The sequence below is a fragment of the Scyliorhinus torazame genome, chromosome 11, assembly GCF_047496885.1.
Source record: "Scyliorhinus torazame isolate Kashiwa2021f chromosome 11, sScyTor2.1, whole genome shotgun sequence".
Lineage (NCBI taxonomy): Eukaryota > Metazoa > Chordata > Chondrichthyes > Carcharhiniformes > Scyliorhinidae > Scyliorhinus > Scyliorhinus torazame.
This window is the reverse complement of record NC_092717.1, coordinates 212,111,594-212,129,989: the sequence shown is the minus strand read 5'-3', so window position 1 is coordinate 212,129,989 and position 18,396 is coordinate 212,111,594. Positions and strand designations below refer to the sequence as shown.

General features: G+C 43.4%; 1 protein-coding gene across 2 annotated transcripts in view; it reads right to left on the bottom strand.

Moving 5' to 3' along the window:
- tsnare1 (T-SNARE Domain Containing 1) overlaps window positions 1–18,396 on the bottom strand; it is a 1,154,852-nt gene that overhangs the window by 297,901 nt on the left and 838,555 nt on the right. For both annotated transcript variants that reach the window (XM_072468282.1, XM_072468283.1), the window contains exon 8: window positions 4,666–4,854. In XM_072468282.1, the coding sequence (XP_072324383.1) occupies window positions 4,666–4,854 (189 nt within the window). The remainder of the gene's footprint in view (window positions 1–4,665; window positions 4,855–18,396) is intronic.

Sequence of the window (18,396 nt, the reverse complement as noted above, 5' to 3'; positions counted from 1 at the left end):
CGGGGGGGGGGGGGGGGGGTGGAAAACCTGCTTGAAACCGGTTGAAAACATCAGCTGGCTGGCTGGGTAAGCAGTGGGATTTGAGGAAGGAGGGAGCCACCATGCAGCGCCATCCACCATCGAGAAAGCAAATGGGGTTTCTGGAAGGGTTTTGCCGAAGGGAAGTAGGGTAGGAGCCTTGAGGCAGGACAGGCCCCCCAACTTTCCACCAACGCACCTTCTGGTTATGGACATTTATCACATTCCTGGGAAAGCCACAATAGCGTCCTTGTTCTGGCCAGAACAAAATTTGCAATCAGGGTCCAATGAAGCCTTCGGACTTCCTACTGCGTACTTAAGCATAGACCCTGCAGATGTCTTTGCCGCTTGCTCAGAGGAGCTGGTTCAAATCGGGATTGGCATGAAGGTGTCAAGAGTTCAATGAGGACTCATTCAGGATGTTTTGACCATCCAGACATCTGTTTTCCACACAGAGGTAGCATTTAAAAGACTTCTAAGTGTCTAAATTTTGAAATCTTTGTTTGCCTCTTTCTGCTGACCTCTATGGGCGGGGTTTTGCAACTGTTCTCGCCGATTGGATTCTCCGGTCTGACCAAAGAATATCTGCTGCCATGGTTACCTGACGGCAAACGGTGTGAACTAAAGGAAACTGTTGTGTTCTCTATTTGCTTTACCTGGATGGCTCGGATGTGTAGCATTGAATAAAGAACACAAAGCTTTGTTAACGGACAAAACTATAAATTTATTACACTACTGTCTAAGATTCATTCACATTCCTAAAGTAGAACGTTTATATATTAAACTGTGCTATCTCTAACCAACAGACTTTCTCAAGTACAACACCTCTCTATACCTGACACTCTTCCAACTCCTTCTAACCCCTACTCGTAACTCTTAACTCGTAACTTTCAGAATCCTCAAGTCACATGATATATGACTGTTCCGTGGTTCCCTCTAGTGGTAAGAAGCACTATCATTAACTTGTTAATTCTTTACATCCCAGTCAAGATACATATCATTACCTTTTTTTCAAAGACTTTTGGAGGTTTCTACAAACATGTGTATAGTAAGAGGCATTGTATGTTCTTTACATGGAATTAAGTGCTGAAATTCACAATTTCACAGTAGTTCACAATTTTTTTACTTTTTACTGTCCACACATGAAGTCTGTACTCAGTCTTCACTGTGGCGGTCTGTTACAGTACCAACAAGCATGCAGTCCAAATCATCATGGTTGAACCATGTTCCGTATCTGACATGGTTTCTTTCTGTGCTTGTGGTATCGATTTTGTGTGTCCTTTGCGCTAAAAACCGGTTTGGTATCTGGTTTTTCAGCAAGAACCACCACTTGCAGATCATTGGAACCTCTTCATTCACCTGAGGAAGGAGCAGCGCTCCGAAAGCTAGTAATACAGTTCTGGTCACCGCATTATAGGAAGGACGTGGAGGCTTTGGAGCGGGTGCAGAGGAGATTTACCAGGATGTTGCATGGTATGGAGGGAAAATCTTATGAGGAAAGGCTGATGGACTTGCGGTTGTTTTCATTGGAGAGAAGGTTCAGAGGAGACTTAATAGAGGCATACAAAATGATCAGGGGGTTAGATAGGGTGGACAGTAAGAGCCTTCTCCCGCGGATGGAAATGGCTGGCACGAGGGGACATAGCTTTAAACTGAGGGGTAATATATATAGGACAGAGGTCAGAGGTAGGTTCTTTACGCAAAGAGTAGTGAGGCCGTGGAATGCCCTACCTGCTATAGTAGTGAACTCGCCAACATTGAGGGTATTTAAAAGTTTATTGGATAAACATATGGATGATAATGGCATAGTGTAGGTTAGATGGCTTTTGTTTCGGTGCAACATCGTGGGCCGAAGGGCCTGTACTGCGCTGTATCGTTCTATGTTCTATGTTCTATGATATCGAAACAAACCTGTTGGGCTTTAACCTGGTGTTGTAAGACTTCTTACTATACACTGAAATGTCGTTATTTCTTTCCAAACAATGTACCATGATGGAACTTTCCACTCCTGTTCTTCATTATCCATGAGCTTGGCAGTGTCAGCATGCGCATTGGTTTGTTCTACCTTGAATGGTAAATGTGTTGTACACACTGTGCTGCAGTCCCTTGTCCGGTTGTCATCTGGATTGCTTTACATACTGTATGGTTTATCAAGCATGACTGCAAGTTCCAACACTTTTGTCATCATTCAAGGGCTATGTATCATTGAATTGTCCTTTGGTATCACAGTCGTACCTCTGAGTATATACTGTAGTACCATAACTATTCTTGGTGCGCTCAGGATTAGTTCCTTTTTGCTTGGTTGATTTAATTTTAACTTGTTTACCATCCATGTCCTTATGATTATCTGATGTCTCGTCAGGCTTTATGATATCAGTTCCTGTTTGGATGCTCTGATGTGTGCATGAAATTTTGGTGCTCCTCATGTGGAGTCAACATGTCCACAATGTCTTCATTTTCTTGGAGGTTGCTCACAATTGGTGTGCTCTCAATTGATCTGATCATCGTTGCACTTTCATTGTTGTGTTCTTGTTGATTCTTCACTATTGATGTGTTCTCAGTTGATCTGTTCACTGTTGCACTCTTGATTGTCAGCCTTTGTACAGACCAGCTGAAATCTGTCAGTCTCGCTTTTATCCTGCACAACTTGTATGCTACTTGTGATCACTTCATCACTATTCACAAATAAAGTGGATAGACCTTCATAGTCTTCTTTATGTTGCTCATCATCTGCTTCTTCACGGTTATCCTTACTGGCAAATACAGTGGATTGACTTTCAGAGTCTTCTTTTTCTGGCTCAGCAAATATACAAGATAGCGCTTCATACACTGCTTCTTCTGGCTCAGGAACTAAACTCGATAGGCTGACATAGTCTTCCTCTTCTTGTTGTTCATTTGTCAGATTACTGTCATCCGATGTCGCAAGGTTTTGCCATTCCATCAATGCATTGGATTCATCTACATTTAGTAGGGTGGTATTTAGATTTTTGAACATGTTACTAATACAATAATCATCTAACCAGAGCATCTCTGCCATATCTGAGTAATATTCTTCAATATAATATTCTTCATTTTTAAATTGGTTAACATTTTTTTCTTGCTGGTTGCCGCAAACTTGTTGTTCAATGGTGCTGCAAAAGTCTTCTTCTGCTGTTTGTTCAAAGTCAGGCAATGTTCTGCCATGCGAGGTAGAAATTCTTCTGTTTGGTGCCGTTTAAACTTGATTTTTCGATTGCCAGGCATTTGTTCCTTAAGTGGACGATGCCACAACATCCTGATGTTATCACGTCCGTGGCGTCATGCGCAAATGTCCATTGCACATGTGAAAATCGATCCTCGTCCGGAGTGCACTCTTTTTTCAAGTGCACATGCGCATTCTTCTGCACATGCGCAGAACGGTCATCTTCCGGATCGCGTCATATTTCAATGCGCGCATGTGCGAACTTTTTAGGTGTGCTTACGTGAACAGGCCATCTTTTTGAGCGCATTGAATTTCTAGCTGCGCCACAGTTTCCACAGAGTTGAGCATTTTCGCGCCACGTTCCCGATTAAACATTTCAGCACTTCAATTTTTAGATTCTTTACTCACACGGGACATTTGAATTGAATCTTCCAGCATTATTTTTTGTTGGTTTTGCAGTCTTTTACACAGGTTTCCATTTCCTTTAAGCTCACAATGGTCATTAAAACATTCGATGACCACATCAAACTTATTTTTTTCAGCTTCATTCTCAAAGAGGAATAAGTTACACAATTCAGGCAATAGCCTGTCGTCCAGCCATTAGTAGTAATAAAGCAGTTTTATTCTCATCACTTGCAGTTTCTAGGTTTGAGGATGAGAGATACAGTTCAAAGTCTTGTTTGGAAACTTTCCAGTTCACATCTACTTTACCCGATATCCTGAATAACGTTGGCATCTCTTCGGTTGGGTACTTCTTTTTCGCAAGTTTTTTTTTCTTCGAGCGGAGATTCTTTCTTTCTCTCTAAACCTTACTAGTCTACTCTAGGATCACTTCTGGTAGCATGTTGTAACATTATTTAAAGTTGTCCATTTCTGGTAGCATATTGTGTTCTCTAGTTTGCTTTACCTTGATGGCTTGGATGCATAGTGTTGAATAAAGAACACAAAGCTTTGTTAACAAACAAAACTATCAATTTATTACACTACAAACTAAGATTTGTACACATTCCTAAAGTAGAAGGTTTTTATATTAAACTATGCTATCTCTAACTAACAGACTTTCTGAAGTACAATTTCTCTCTATGCCTGAAACTCTTCCAACTCATAACTCTTAACTCGGAACTCCCAGAATCCCCAAGTCACACGATATATATGACTGTTCGGTGGGTCCCTCTAGTGGTAAGACGCATTATCATTAACTCATTACATCCCAGTCAATATACATATCATTACAACCGTGTTAACAGCGGCGGAACCAGAAGTTGCCGGCCAATGAGGGGCCACTTCTGGTGCTGCAAAACATGCCAAGCGTGGGCAGAATATAGTGATAGAAAGGTCATTTATGCATCCAGCGCACGTTCCATAAGAGCAATGCAAATGTTAGAACACAAGGCATTAGCCGACTTCTTGCCCCACCTAGGGTCGGGTGTAGCTATGACATTTGTCAGGTTCAAATCTTTGCTCACCTCAATCTGTAATATTGCCTCCTCTCTTTGTTTTACAGATTCCACTTCATCCTCCGTGACCTCTGAAAGGAATGCCTGGCTCTGGGCCTGAGCCGGATCCAAAGTTTCATCCGTGGTCTGCCAGTTACTGGACCCTCTGCCAAGGAACTCATCCTCATCACCGATTTCTGCAAAGGGATTCTTGGCAATCTGCAAGAAGAATTCCACATCATCTTTTAGTTTGAAACTTAAATGATGACAGAACTTTACAACAGAGGCCCTAATCTTTGCCAATGACAAGTCAAACCCTCCACAATAGCATAAATTGCATTACTGTTCAATATAATAACTTTGTGTTCATTGTTCTTACAGGTTATGTTAGTATCACAATGCTAGGTACTTCCACGTTCCATTCAAGAGGGTGACCATATTGAGCAGCTTTAATTGTGTGGTAGCATAATGCAAGCATCCAACAATCCCTTAAGATATGAACTGGATATTGTGGTTAAAGAAAAATGGAATGCTTACAGCACACAGGAGGCTATTTGGTCCTTCGTGTCTGTGCTAATCCTGCAATTTCACATAGCCCTGCAATTTATTATTTTTCTTTTCAGATAACGATCCAATTCCCTTTTAAACACCTGAGTTGATCCTGGCTCCATCACACTCTCAGGCAGTGTAATAACTCAGGTGTGTGAAAATAGATTTCTTCATGTTGCCATTGCTTCTTTTGCCAAAGACTAAGGAAGAACAGGGGTTCTAACACTGATCCCTGGGAAACTTCACAATAAGACTTCGGCCTGCCTGAAAAATGGCCGTTCACCACTGCTTTATGTTTCCTGTCACTCAGCCAATTTCCATATCCATGTTTCTACTGTCCATTTCATTCTATGAGCTCTAAATTTGCTCACATGTCTGTTGTGTGGCATTGCATCAAATGGCTTTTGGAAGTCCATGTACACCTCAACAACATTTCCAACATCAACCCTCTCCGCTACCTCATCAAAATCAAAAAAGTTAGTTAGACATGATTTGCTCTTCACAAATCTATGCGGGTGTTCTTCATTTAACTTGCAATTGTCCAATGACTAGACATCATCGTTTCTAAAAGCCTCCCTGCCACCACAGGCTAAATGCTTCTTCGTTTCTATGATTTTTAAATGGAGTAGAAAAGGAATCTTCATTGGAAATTAGGAGCGTCTCAGTAAGGGATAGTGCATTGCAGATATGGGCCTCACTGGGATAAGGGTGATGAAGTGGTGGATGAGGCCAAACACCATTTCTCGAGCTTGGCTACAGTTGAAAGCAGCACTCCGGAAAATGGGAAAATCCATCCCTTATTTAGATGATTGAATTTTGCGAGCTTGATTTTGTTGCCTTTTCAACAACCTAAGTGACGAGGTCTTAAGAAATGAAATGATGGGTCAGCAGACAATAAAGGGAAGCATCTTCTTAACTGAGTCATCAACTATTCTAAAGATCTGACTGAGCATGGTGGAGGTACCGTACCCATTGCCTGCCTGGCACTGCTGGAATTTTGTCAGCATCAGAGTAGATGCAGGACAACCCACCCACGGTGTAATGGAGAACCTGAAGTGACCAGTTAAGCCATCCCCTGCTGCTACAGCTATTTTGCCAGCAATGGATGGCTGCCCACATCCCACGGTAAGGCTGCCAGTTAAATCCTGGCGGCCTAGCTCGGAGTTGTGGTGTGGGTTGGGTGGGGTAGGGTAGTGAGACATCCACTTTATCTACCCTGTGCCTAATGGAAGCTCCCTCTACAATGAAAATATACTGTCCCCCATCTCTTTGGACTCATTGGTCCCAACAACAATTGCCCCACTTCCTTTGCAGACCTCCACTCTGTTCCTTGAGCAAGATATCCTCTCAAATGGGACTCAGAGCCATGAGCTGAGCTATTTGATGGTCAGGCTGCCACAAAATGAGTTTGTAGCTTCCTGGCCTTACACTGGTGGGCTTATACAGCCATCTTTGCTTCCTTCTCCCCATAACTCCTGATTTCCTTATTTATCAAGAAAGTATCTATTTCTGTTTTAAAGGCACTTTAAAAGGTTCACAACCCTCTGAAGAAATTCCTCCGCATCTCAATTTCAAAGGATTGTCCCTTCAGTCTGATTTTGTGCCCTTGGGTTCTAGTTTTTCCAACTAGTGGAAACATCCTCTCCAGGTCCACTCTATCCATTCCTCGCAGTATTCAACAAGATGCCCCCCCCTCATCCTTCTAAACTCCAATGAGTACATGAGGACCCAGAATGCTCAACCATTCCTCATACGACAAGCTCATCATTCCAGGGATCATTCTTGTGAACCTCCTCTGGACCGTTTCCAAGACCATCACTTCCTTCCTTAGATATGGGGCACCAAACTGCTCACAACATTCCAAATGGGGTCTGACCAGAGCCTTATACACTCTGAGAATCACATCCCTGCTCTTTATTGAATACAACATGAATGCGAACGCTGCATTTGCCTTCCTAACTGCCGACTCAACCTGCACATTAACCTTAAAAGAATCTTGAACTAGGACTCCTAAATCCCTTTGTGCATCTGATTTCCTAAGCCTCTTCCCATTTTGAAAATTGTCGATGCTTCCATTTCTCCTTCCAAAGTGCATAACCTCACACTTTTCCACATTAAATTCCATCTGCCACTTCTTTGCCCACTCTCCTAGCCTGTGCAAGTCCTTCTGCAACCCCCCCACCTCCTCAATACTACCTGCCCCTCTGTGTATCTCTGCATCACCTGAAAACGTAGCAACAGTGCCCTCAGTTCCTTCTTCTAGATCGTTAATGTATATTGTGAAAAATCCCAACACCGGCCCGAGGCATACCACTAGTCACCGGCTGCCATCCTGAAAAAGACCCCTTTATCCCCACTTTCTGACTTCTGCCAGTCAGTCAATCATCAATCCAAGCCAGTATCATACCCATAACACATGGGTTCTTAACTTATTTAACAGCCTCGTATGCGGCACCTTGTCAAAGGCCTTCTGGAAATCTAAATAGATCACCCACTTGTTTTCCTTTGTCTAACTTCCTTGTTACATCCTCAAAGAATTCTAACAGATTTATCAGACATGGCCTCCCCTTGATGACACCATGCTGACTCAGTCCTATTTTATCATGCAGTACTCCACAATCACATCTTTAATAATTTACTTGAATACCTTACTAATGACCGAAGTCAGGCTAACCAGCCTATAATTCCCAACTTCTGCCTTCCTTCCTTCTTCAACAGGGGTGTTACATGAACCATTTTCCAGTCCTCTGAGATCCTCCCTGCCTCCAATGATTCCTCAAAGACCACTACAAATGCCTCCACAATCTTACCAGCTATCTCCTTTAGAACCCTGGGGTGTAGTCCATCCGGTCCGGGTGATTTATCCACCTTCAGACCTTTCAGTTTCCCCAGAACCTTCTCCATAGTGATGACCACTACACTCACCTCTGCCCCCTGATTCTCCCGAAGTTCTGGTATTCCACGGGTGTCTTCCGCCGCGAAGACTGATGCAAAGTAACTATTCAGTTCCTCTGCCATTTCTTTGTTTCCTATTATTTCCTCTACAGCCTCATTTTCCAGTGGTCCAATGTCGATTCTTGCCTCACTCTTACCTTTTATATCATGAAAACAACTCTTCCTCTCTCCTTTTATATTACCAGCTAACTTACACTCAAATTTCATCTTCTCCCCCCTTATTGTTTTAGTTGTCCTTTGCTCACTTTTCAAGGCTTCCCAATCCTCTGACTTTCCACTAATCCTCGCCAGCTTTTATGCTTTTTCTTTTATGCTGTCCTTGACATCTCTCATCAGCCATGGAGGTCTTGTCGAGTCCTTAGCATGTTTCTTCCTCCTTGGGTTGAATTTTTGTTGCGCCTCCCGAATAACCCCCAAAGTCTCCTGCCATTGCTGTTCCACTGTCTTCTCTGCTAGGCTCCTTTTCCAATCAACTCTAGCCAGTCCCTCCCTTATGTCGTTGTCGTTACCTTCATTCAATTGTAATTCTATTACAACTGATTCCCGCTTCTCCCTCTCGAACTGCAGGGTAAATTATAATATATTGTGGTCACTGACCCTGAAGGGTTTCTTCACGTTAAGTTCCCTAATCAGGTGTTCCTCATTACACATCACCAAATCCAGAATTGCCTGTTCCTTCTTGGCCTCTACCACAAGCTGCTCCAAAAAAAATCACATTGACATTCCACAAATTCCTTTTCTTGGGATCCACTACCAACCTAATTTTCCCAGTCAACCTGCATATTGAAGTCCCCCATGATTACTGTAATATTGCCTTTTTTACATGTCTTTTCCATCTCCCGATTTATTTTCAGCCGCGCATCCTGACTACTGCTAGGGGGCTTGTACATAACTCTCATCGGGGCCTTTTTTCCTTTGCGATTCCTCAACTCTACCCACACAGATTCTATGCCTTCCTATCCTATATTGCTTCTTGCAATCAATTTCATTTAATTTCTTACTAACAATGCAACTCCGCCCTCTCTGCCCTTCTGCCTGTCCTTTCGACAGGACACATATCCTTGGATATTTAGATCCCCCTGATCCCCTTGCAACCATGTCTCTGTGATGCCCACAACATCGTACTGGCCAATTTCAATGTGTGCAGCAAGCTTATTTACCACGTTCCGTATATTGTGCGCACTTAGGTGCAACACCCTCCATCCTGCATTTACCCCTCCCCTTCTCATTTTTTCCCTTTTTTCGCTCTGCCTGAAGTTAGATTCCTGCCACCTTCTATACTCTCTGTTCGATTGTGTGTTCTGGAAACTTCACTAACCTCTCCTGAGCCCTCAGCCCCTTTAAATAGTTTTAAGTCCTCGTCATTAACCTACACTTCTACCTTCTCCTTTAACTTTGATTTTCTAATTCTACATACAAGTAAACATTCCTCTCCACCCCCGCACTATTTAATTTAATGCCCTTTCTACAGCCATAGTTATACAATTCGCCAGGACTCTGGTCCCAGCATGATTCAGTTGCCGCTGCGCCCTGGAAATATTATGGCCAGGATGTTTGAGAAATGGAGTTATCTTCACCCTTTTCAGTCAATGCAAGTTTTGTAAAATCACCCATGTGTTTCAGAGGTGCAAAGATTACCTGAACATGACAAGATCAGGGCCACAAAAATACAGGAGACATATGGTGGCCAATTTTACGGCACCAATCCCAGTGCATTCTTCCTTTCCCTCCAATTCAGAGTTCAGGCCATTTAAAACTATTAAAAATGCATTTAGAGTTTGTTGGGGTGGGCTGAGGACATTTAAATAGGTGGACTCCCTTTAAGAACCTATCAGTTTCTGAACAGCTAAGGGGAGACGGGTACACAGTAGCCTGTCATGATTGCCCCAGTACATCACCCCTGCCCCACAAGAGGGTCAGCAGGGCAAAGGCTGATGGGCACTTGGTAAGGGGGTTCATTCGATGCTCACAGGTGGCTGGGAAAGTGGATTCTCAGTGCCTAGGCTTTGGACCCCAACGTAGCCACCTGAGTTGGCCACTTCCCGACTTAAAATGGAGAACCGCAAAGGCTGAAGGGAAATTCAGCCAACACAGGTAAAGATTAGCAAATACAGAAATCATGTATATTGGAACCTGCAAAACAACCAGACAGCACCGAAACCAGCAGCCATCTGCATAGTAATGTACGATTCCCAGGCACAATGGCAACAGTTAAGGTAAACAAAGCCAAGCCAGACCCCTCGGCGCCAGCAGGAGCCAAGACAAAGGAAGGCCAATGGACACTTAGGGACCGCCCAACGATCAGGGAACCGCTCCAGCATTGAAGAAATCGATCCAAGTGATCAGAACGTAGTTCAATCACTTGGAACCAGGTACGGGGTCCGTCCCGAAGGGCGGGAAGCCCCTGGGGACTATAAAGTAAAGCCCCCAAAATCGTCCTTCTTTGGCAGGGTCACTCAGCAACTTGAACCAACCCTTGACAGTGACCTGTCTTGATGCCTCCAAGCAAGTAAGTCTCAAGTCAACGCTCGCTACGAGATAGGCGCTCCTAGCTGCCAGTCCATACCAGCTTTTGAATCCCGCAGACTCAGGACCTGAACAAAAGGCCATTTGTTCCTCTGACCTGGTGGGCCAGTCCGAGGCTAAGTATAGGCCTGTTAGTGATAGAAATAGCCTAGAAAGTAGAGTTTATGCATAAGTAGTGATTTACTGTGTATAATAAATGTGTTTTGATTTGAATCATACTAATTGGTGTGTTGAGTTATTGATTATTACTTGAACTTGAACCTCGTGGCGGTATCATAAAGATACCTGGCGCCTCTAGAGCAAGGTTATAAAACAGAGCCAATTGAACCAGCCAAAAGTTAGCAACACTATTATGTATTTTCTTTTATTTCCTTTTCTTTTCATGTACTTAATGATCTGTTGAGCTTTTCACAGAAAAATACTTTTCACTGTACCTCGGTACACGTGACAATAAACAAAATCCAGCCTGTGGAACATGCTAGTTCAAGGAGTAGCTGAGGAGAATAGCATAGTTGCATTTAAGGTGAAGTTAGATAAACATGAGGAGTGCAGAAGGGTAAGCTGACAGAGTTAGATGAAGTGGGGATATAGGATAATCCTACAAAGCATAAATACTAGCATAAATGATTTGGGGAAATTAGACTGCTTCTACGCTGTGGGACTCAATCTGTCTCTCTGTAGATAAGAAATTAAAGGTATAAATATAGCGAATTTGAACAAACATTTGGCATCAAAAACTTTGATCAATGCTGTGCTCAGAACTTTAATATGTTGAATCCTGTAATTATCATGAGCGAATGCAACGATTATATGATCGAGTATACTTGCTAAAACTGTGAATGCTGGACTTTAACATTTCTGGAAACTCATTGATTATGATTCATTGATTGAGCATCTAATCATATATAAATGCATCTTCTAACAGCCTATAATTCAAGAAAAATTGTACACCAATAGCAGAATTCAATTAACTACTGTTTTTTTTTTGTATCTTGGCCCAGCATGAATTGTCAATGTGGAACTGTTGATTGGATAATTTACATCTCAAAACTTGACCACAGATCCATTTGGACATTTCAGATTTAATTTTTGAAAGAAGAGGCCTTGTCTGGAATTGCTTGGTATATAAATATTCTCAGATGTGGAACTGAATGGATGGCTCTCAGTTTGGTGCCTCATCAGGGATGGTAATTTAGTGAGTTAAAGTTGTTGTAGGCCTCTCGACTTGGGAGAGGACAAAACTTAGTGATATTCATGATCCTTGTTTGCTATTCAGTGTCCAGATGTTGGGCAAGAACATGACTGAAGCCATCTCTAATACTCTGTGCATATACTTATACTCAAATACACCACACATTAAAGTTCAAATCTAACATGACCACCCTTTGTGTTATTGGGGCTTCCTGGCAGGCAGGAAACCACACAGCAGTGTGAAATGGTCCTTTTAAGAGAGGAAGAGTCATACTTAGCGATGGGGAAATGTTTAAAAATGTGATGTATAGTTGCAGGGTAAGACCATGTAAGTTTAATTAATTATTCCCCATTCTGAACTAATTTAATTGCTGTTTATGGTTGCACAATAATCAATTACTGCGAAACTATGCTGCGGATGGACTGAAAAGCCAACTGCTACGGCTGAGCTGAAATCATGCGACAATGTACTGATGAGGAAGAAAGGAGTGTTAAAACAGGAGGAACATGGGAGGTCCATGACAAGAGGGCAAGTACTCCCTCTATGGCTCAATTGGTGTAAGTGCGCTGTCCAATGTGGCACAGACTCACGCAGGACCAAGGTGGTTGAGCCGTGACACTGCCTGGCCTATAGTATGTAAGCTGATTTTAGCTGATGTGGCTAAAGCCAAGGTAGCAATCATTCTTAGCCCTCGGAAGAGGAAGACATATAATTGGATTCCCCACTCCTAATGGCTACCTAATGCTGGAAAAGTGTGCATCAGTCAAGCCTATTTTTATGATATGAATAGAACACACTTGCCGAGGTACTGGAGGCAACTGCCTGAAGAAATATTCTCTGACAAAAGGCCGTGGGGTTAGAAGAGTAAGGTGAAGAAAGCTAAATGTTAGAATTATTGAGCACAGAAGGAGGTCATATGGCCCCCTAATATTCTTGTGCTTGTTCTTTAAAAGGGCTTCTAATCTCCCTCCATGACCCTGCAATTTTCTCCCCTTTTTAAAATTGTTTTTATCCCATTCTTAAAGTTACAAGCCAACGCGCAGGGTGGACAGGGGAAGTCCTTAATCCATCGCATTGCTTGCTCCAATAAGCAATTCAAATTCAAAGTTAATCCAATTCATTCTCTGGCCGTGTTCACCCGGCGACCGGAGAATCCCGCCCGAGGTCAATGGACTTTTTCCATTGTCGGTGTCTCTTCCGTGGCGTCTTGCGGAGGGAGGGTGGGGTGGGAGAATCTAGCCCATTGTCTCCACAAGAGAGACATGCAAGATCCAAGCTAACAAGAAAAAGCATTGCATCTCATCTTGGGCTTGATCCCAGCCAAAAAGACGAGAGTTTGACTATTCAACCTTGGAAAAGTTACTATCAGATGGTGTATTCCAAACCTTAATAGTGTGAGACTCCCCAGGAAATTATACCCCCATTTTACAAATATTTTTTCATGCAGCACCTTGTTTATTCATCATTCTATGTTTAATATGCAATTAGTTGCAAATATGCATATTGTTAGCATTTTCTTTTCAATCACAGGATCCCTACAGTGCAGAAGGTGGCCATTCAGCCCATTGAGTCTGCACCGACCCTTCAAATGAGCATTCCACCACACCCCACTCTATCCCTGCAGCCCCATAACCTAACCCGCACATCTCTGAACACCAAGGGCAATTTATCATGGCCAATCCACCTACCCCTTACATCTTTGGACTTTGGGAGGAAGCCGGAGCACCTAGGAGAAAACCCATGCAGACACAGGGAGACCCTGGGTTCCTGTCGCTTTGAGGCACTAGTGCTAACCACTGTGCCACCGTGCCACCCAAAGGTCAATTCAATTCAAGGTCAATTTACAACCAAACACCAGAGACAATAGACCAATCCACAACCAAAGCGACCCAGAGCGACAATGGACCAGACTGCTCAGAAGGGGAAACATTGCACTGAAACAGCAACTTTGCCACTTTTTCCTGCTACTTCGACCTACACACTTTGTCTCCTGATTGCTTTATTTGGTTTTGGATAAGATGATATATTTCAATTTGCAATTTGTGTATAGTGTAGCCAAACAATGAAAGATATATATTTGAGGCAGAAGTTTGTCTATCCTTAAGACGTTCTGGACAGTTGTTCACGTAAGATTCACATTGACTTTACTTAAGGAAAGATGGAATTAATCCAGTTTAGCTCCAACCAATGTATAATTTTATTATTTCAAATGACTAGGATAAGCACAACACATGCAGTACAGGTAGTGTTCAAAATGCAAATACTTATTTAATGCTTTATTAACTATAGCAATATAGGGGCAGCACGGTAGCATTGTGGATAGCACAATTGCTTAACAGCTCCAGGGTCCCAGGTTTGATTCTGGCTTGGGTCACTGTCTGTGCGGAGTCTACACATCCTCCCAATGTGTGCGTGGGTTTCCTCCACGTGCTCCGGTTTCCTCCCACAATCCAAAGATGTGCAGGTTAGGTGGATTGGCCACGATAAATTGCCCTTAGTGTCCAAAATTGCCCTTAGTGTTGGGTGGGGTTACTGGGTTATGGGTATAGGGTGGAGATGTTGACCTTGGGTGGGGTGCTCTTTCCAAGAGCCGGTGCAGACTCGACGGGCCGAATGGCTTCCTTCTGCACTGTAAATTCTATGAAAAATATAGCTTAGTCCTTATGATCTACTGGGTGCAGTCTTAAAGTTGAATGAACCATGGATAGAATTGTTTTGGTATCAACAGAAATTTAGCATCGTTAGATTATGTGAAACTAGGTTTACCACTTGAGCTTGTATTATTTGATGTATTAGAGAGATATATAAAATCATAACATTGTGATCTGTTTATATAATTGATTATAATCTGATTAGTTGCTAAGTATCCTTGTACTTACAGGAGTGATTGCACTATTGTACATGAAATACACAACTTTAGCCTAAGTGGGAGGAGATGCTGGGTGGGAAGCTGGGGGCTGGAGTATGGAGTGAGGCTCTACGGGGGGGGGGGGGGGGGGGGGGGGGGGGGGGGGGGGGGGGGGGTGCTGTTACTGCATCCTTGTAGTGTGCATGATTCATCCAGTTTAAATTGGGACACAGGGCCCACATGAAGGTGTCGGTTCTTTCCAGGGGTGGAGGATAGTTGTGGTCCGTGTGCAGGGAAGCCAGCGAACCTTGCTCATATGTTTTGGGCGTGTCAGAGGTTGAGGGGATTTTGGGTGGAATTTGCAGATATAATTTCAAAGATTTAGGGGGTAACGGTGGCTCCGAGTTCGGAGGTGAGACTATTTGGAGTGTCGGATGATCCGGGAGTGCATGCGAAGAGAGAGGTTGATGTATTGGCCCTGGTGTTGGTCTCCCTGATTGCCTGGAGACGGATTCTGTTGTGCTGGTGGGACACGGAGCCAGCGAGTGTAAGAGTACGAGTGAGCGATTTGGGCGAATACCTGCACTTTGAGAAAAATCAGGTTCGGCATCAGGGGTGCAGAGGAGGGGTTCACCTCCAGGTGGAAGCTGTTCATTGACTTCTTTAAGGAAGATTGAGTCATCAGCGGGGGAGGGGGGTTCTTTTTTTGGGTTGGGTTAGAAATTTAAAAAAGGGGGGGAAGGTGCGGGGGTGGCAGCGGGTAGAGTGTGAGGGGGTGGTGTAAGGATGTTTCGGCTCTTTGCTGTTGTGGTTTTTTGTTTTTCTTCTTTGTTATGTATTTAAAAATGCCTCCAATGAAATGTTTCTCAAAAGAAATACATCAGCCGGTCTGGATGTTGTCGCTCTCGGAATGTTTGACAGCGAACTTCTGACGTTCTCTTCTTCACACTGGTGGTAACTTCTGGCATTTTTGTCAGTGTTGGATTTACCAGAGTTGACGTAGGAGCTAGAGGCTGGCCTTTTATCTGATCAGAAGGTGAGGTACTGCTTTCCTCCAAAGTATCCATTAGGGTTGGGGTTGTAGGAAAGATCAAGTTATGACTTGAATCTGGATTTTCCACATGCCCCTATACCGTTCTTCCAGCCAGAAACTGGTCTGCATGTCTCTTCCAGATAAAAGCAAATTTAGGCACGCTACAGCCTTCCAGCCTGAACATCGAATTCAACAACTTCAGATGATCAGCTCTACCCCACCTCGACCCATATGTTTTCATCCCATTTTATTTTAACTGTATTTTACCATTTCTTTCTTTCTTAATATATATTTAATCCCCACCCCCCATTTTATCCACATTTCCTTCACTTTTCTCCTCTTTACTTCCCCCTTCCCCTCCCCCACATCTACAGTTCATCCTCTGATGTTAGTTTCCCTGCTGTTTGACCTTTCACATATTTTGTTCTCTCTGGGGACTGCACTCTTTCCCCTTGGTTTCTGTGGCCATTAGCACCCGGTTTCCCTGGGTTCTGTGGCTATGACTCATCTTTCACTCTCACTCCACAGTATAAATATTTCCCACTTTCTCTGTCTGTTAGCTTTGACAAAGAGTCATCGGACTCGAAACGTTAGCTCTTTTCTCTCCCTCCAGATGCTGCCAGACCTGCTGAGGCTTCCAGCATTTTCTCTTTCGTGTCTCTTCCATTTCTATCCTGTGGAGTAATTCCTAGCAAAAACTACTTGTCCTTGGTGGCATACTCTATATTTCCCACTGTTCCATTTACACCTGCTGTTGAAATTGTTCGAATCTCTTTAGTTTTCAGAGGTATCAACAGATTGACCACAGAATGTAGTTGCACTTTCATCATTAGCAGGAGAGGTCTTGGTCAAAGAATGTGCCTTATTCCCATACACCAGTAGAAATTTCTTTCGGCATTTTGATCAGCGAACCTTGTTCCCTGGTTGTTTTCAATGTAAGTATTATGTATCTGTGAATATATTCTTGTGGTTATGTGTGATATGATGTTTAGTGACATCAGCAGAGTGTTTGCATGGGCTTGGCAGTTAACCATCTTTAAGGTAGTCAAGAACACATATGGCATGCTTGCCTTCATTGGCCGGGGCATTCAGTATAAGAATTGGAAGTCATGTTGCAGTTGTCTTGAACCTTAGTTAGGCCACACTTGGAGTATAGTGTTCAATTCTGGTCGCCACACTACCAGAAGGATGAGGAGGCTTTATAGAGGGTGCAGAAGAGATTTACCAGAATGTTGCCTGGTATGGAGGGCATTAGCTATGAGGAGCGGTTGAATAAACTCGGTTTGTTCTCACTGGAACGACGGAGGTTGAGGGGCGACCTGATAGAGGTATACAAAATTATGAGGGGCATAGACAGAGTGGATCGTCAGAGGCTTTTCCCCAGGGTAGAAGGGTCAATTACTAGGGGGCATAGGTTTAAGGTGAGAGGGGCAAGGTTTAGAGTAGATGTACGAGGCAAGTTTTTTACGCAGAGGGTAGTGGGTGCCTGGAACTCGCTGCCGGAGGAGGGAGGTGGAAGCAGGGACGATAGTGACATTTAAGGGGCATCTTGACAAATACATGAATAGGATTGGAATAGAGGGATACGGACCCAGGAAGTGTAGAAGATTGTAGTTTAGTCGGGCAGCATAGTCGGCACGGGCTTGGAGGGCCTAAGGGCCTGTTCCTGTGCTGTACATTTCTTTGTTCTTTGTTTGTTCTTTGATTGTATAAGCAATACCCTTAATAAACCTCTCATCACCTTTTTCAAGGATCCACAGAGTGGGCATCTCCATACATTTTCGCTTTGTGAAAATAAAGAAAATATAACTATGTTTCACAGTTTGGACGAAACATTGTTAGTCCATTAGTGGCTGGGTGGTATGGTGCGGACTTAATATGTTGAAGACCATTCTCTTGTAATAAACTTTAAAATTCTTGTGAGACAAATTGAGGTCTGTTGGCACTTCACAATTGTTCAGGGAATTCAAAATGACTAAACATTTCTCCTAGCTTCTCAATAGTATCCTGCAGTGAGGTAGATTTCATAAGTGACCTCTGGCCATTTGGTGTGAGCGTCCACCGTTACCAAGAACATATGTCCTTCTAAAGGTCCTGCAAAATCCACATGCATGCATTTCCAAGCCTCCTCAGGCCATTCCCATGGATGCATCAGTGCTAAGGGTGGCAGGTTTCTTATCTTCTCACAGGAAGAACATGTTCTAGCTTCCCCTTCAATTTCAGCATCCAGTCCAGGCCACCAGGATAATCGCTTATTGTCACAAGTAGGCTTCAATGAAGTTACTGTGAAAAGCCCCTAGTCACCACATTCCAGCGCCTGTTCGGGGAGGCCGGTACGGGAATTGAACCTGTGCTGCTGGCGTTGCTCTGCATTACAAGCCAGCTATTTAGCCCACTGTGCTAAACCAGCGCCTAATAACTTGACCCTAAATAACCCGAATAACCCTAAATAAGAAATAACTTGTCGTGATTTCCGTCATGCGTTTGACTCTGCCATGGCCCTCATGTAGCTTCTCCAACACTTGTTTCTTTAATGGTCACAGAATAATCACCCTGAGCTCCCAGATAAGACATCCTGACTGTACTGAAGCTCCAATCTCCTGGAGTAGTAGGGTTTCAGATTAGGTACTGGTTCCAAAGTCTTCTGTCGCAATGGCA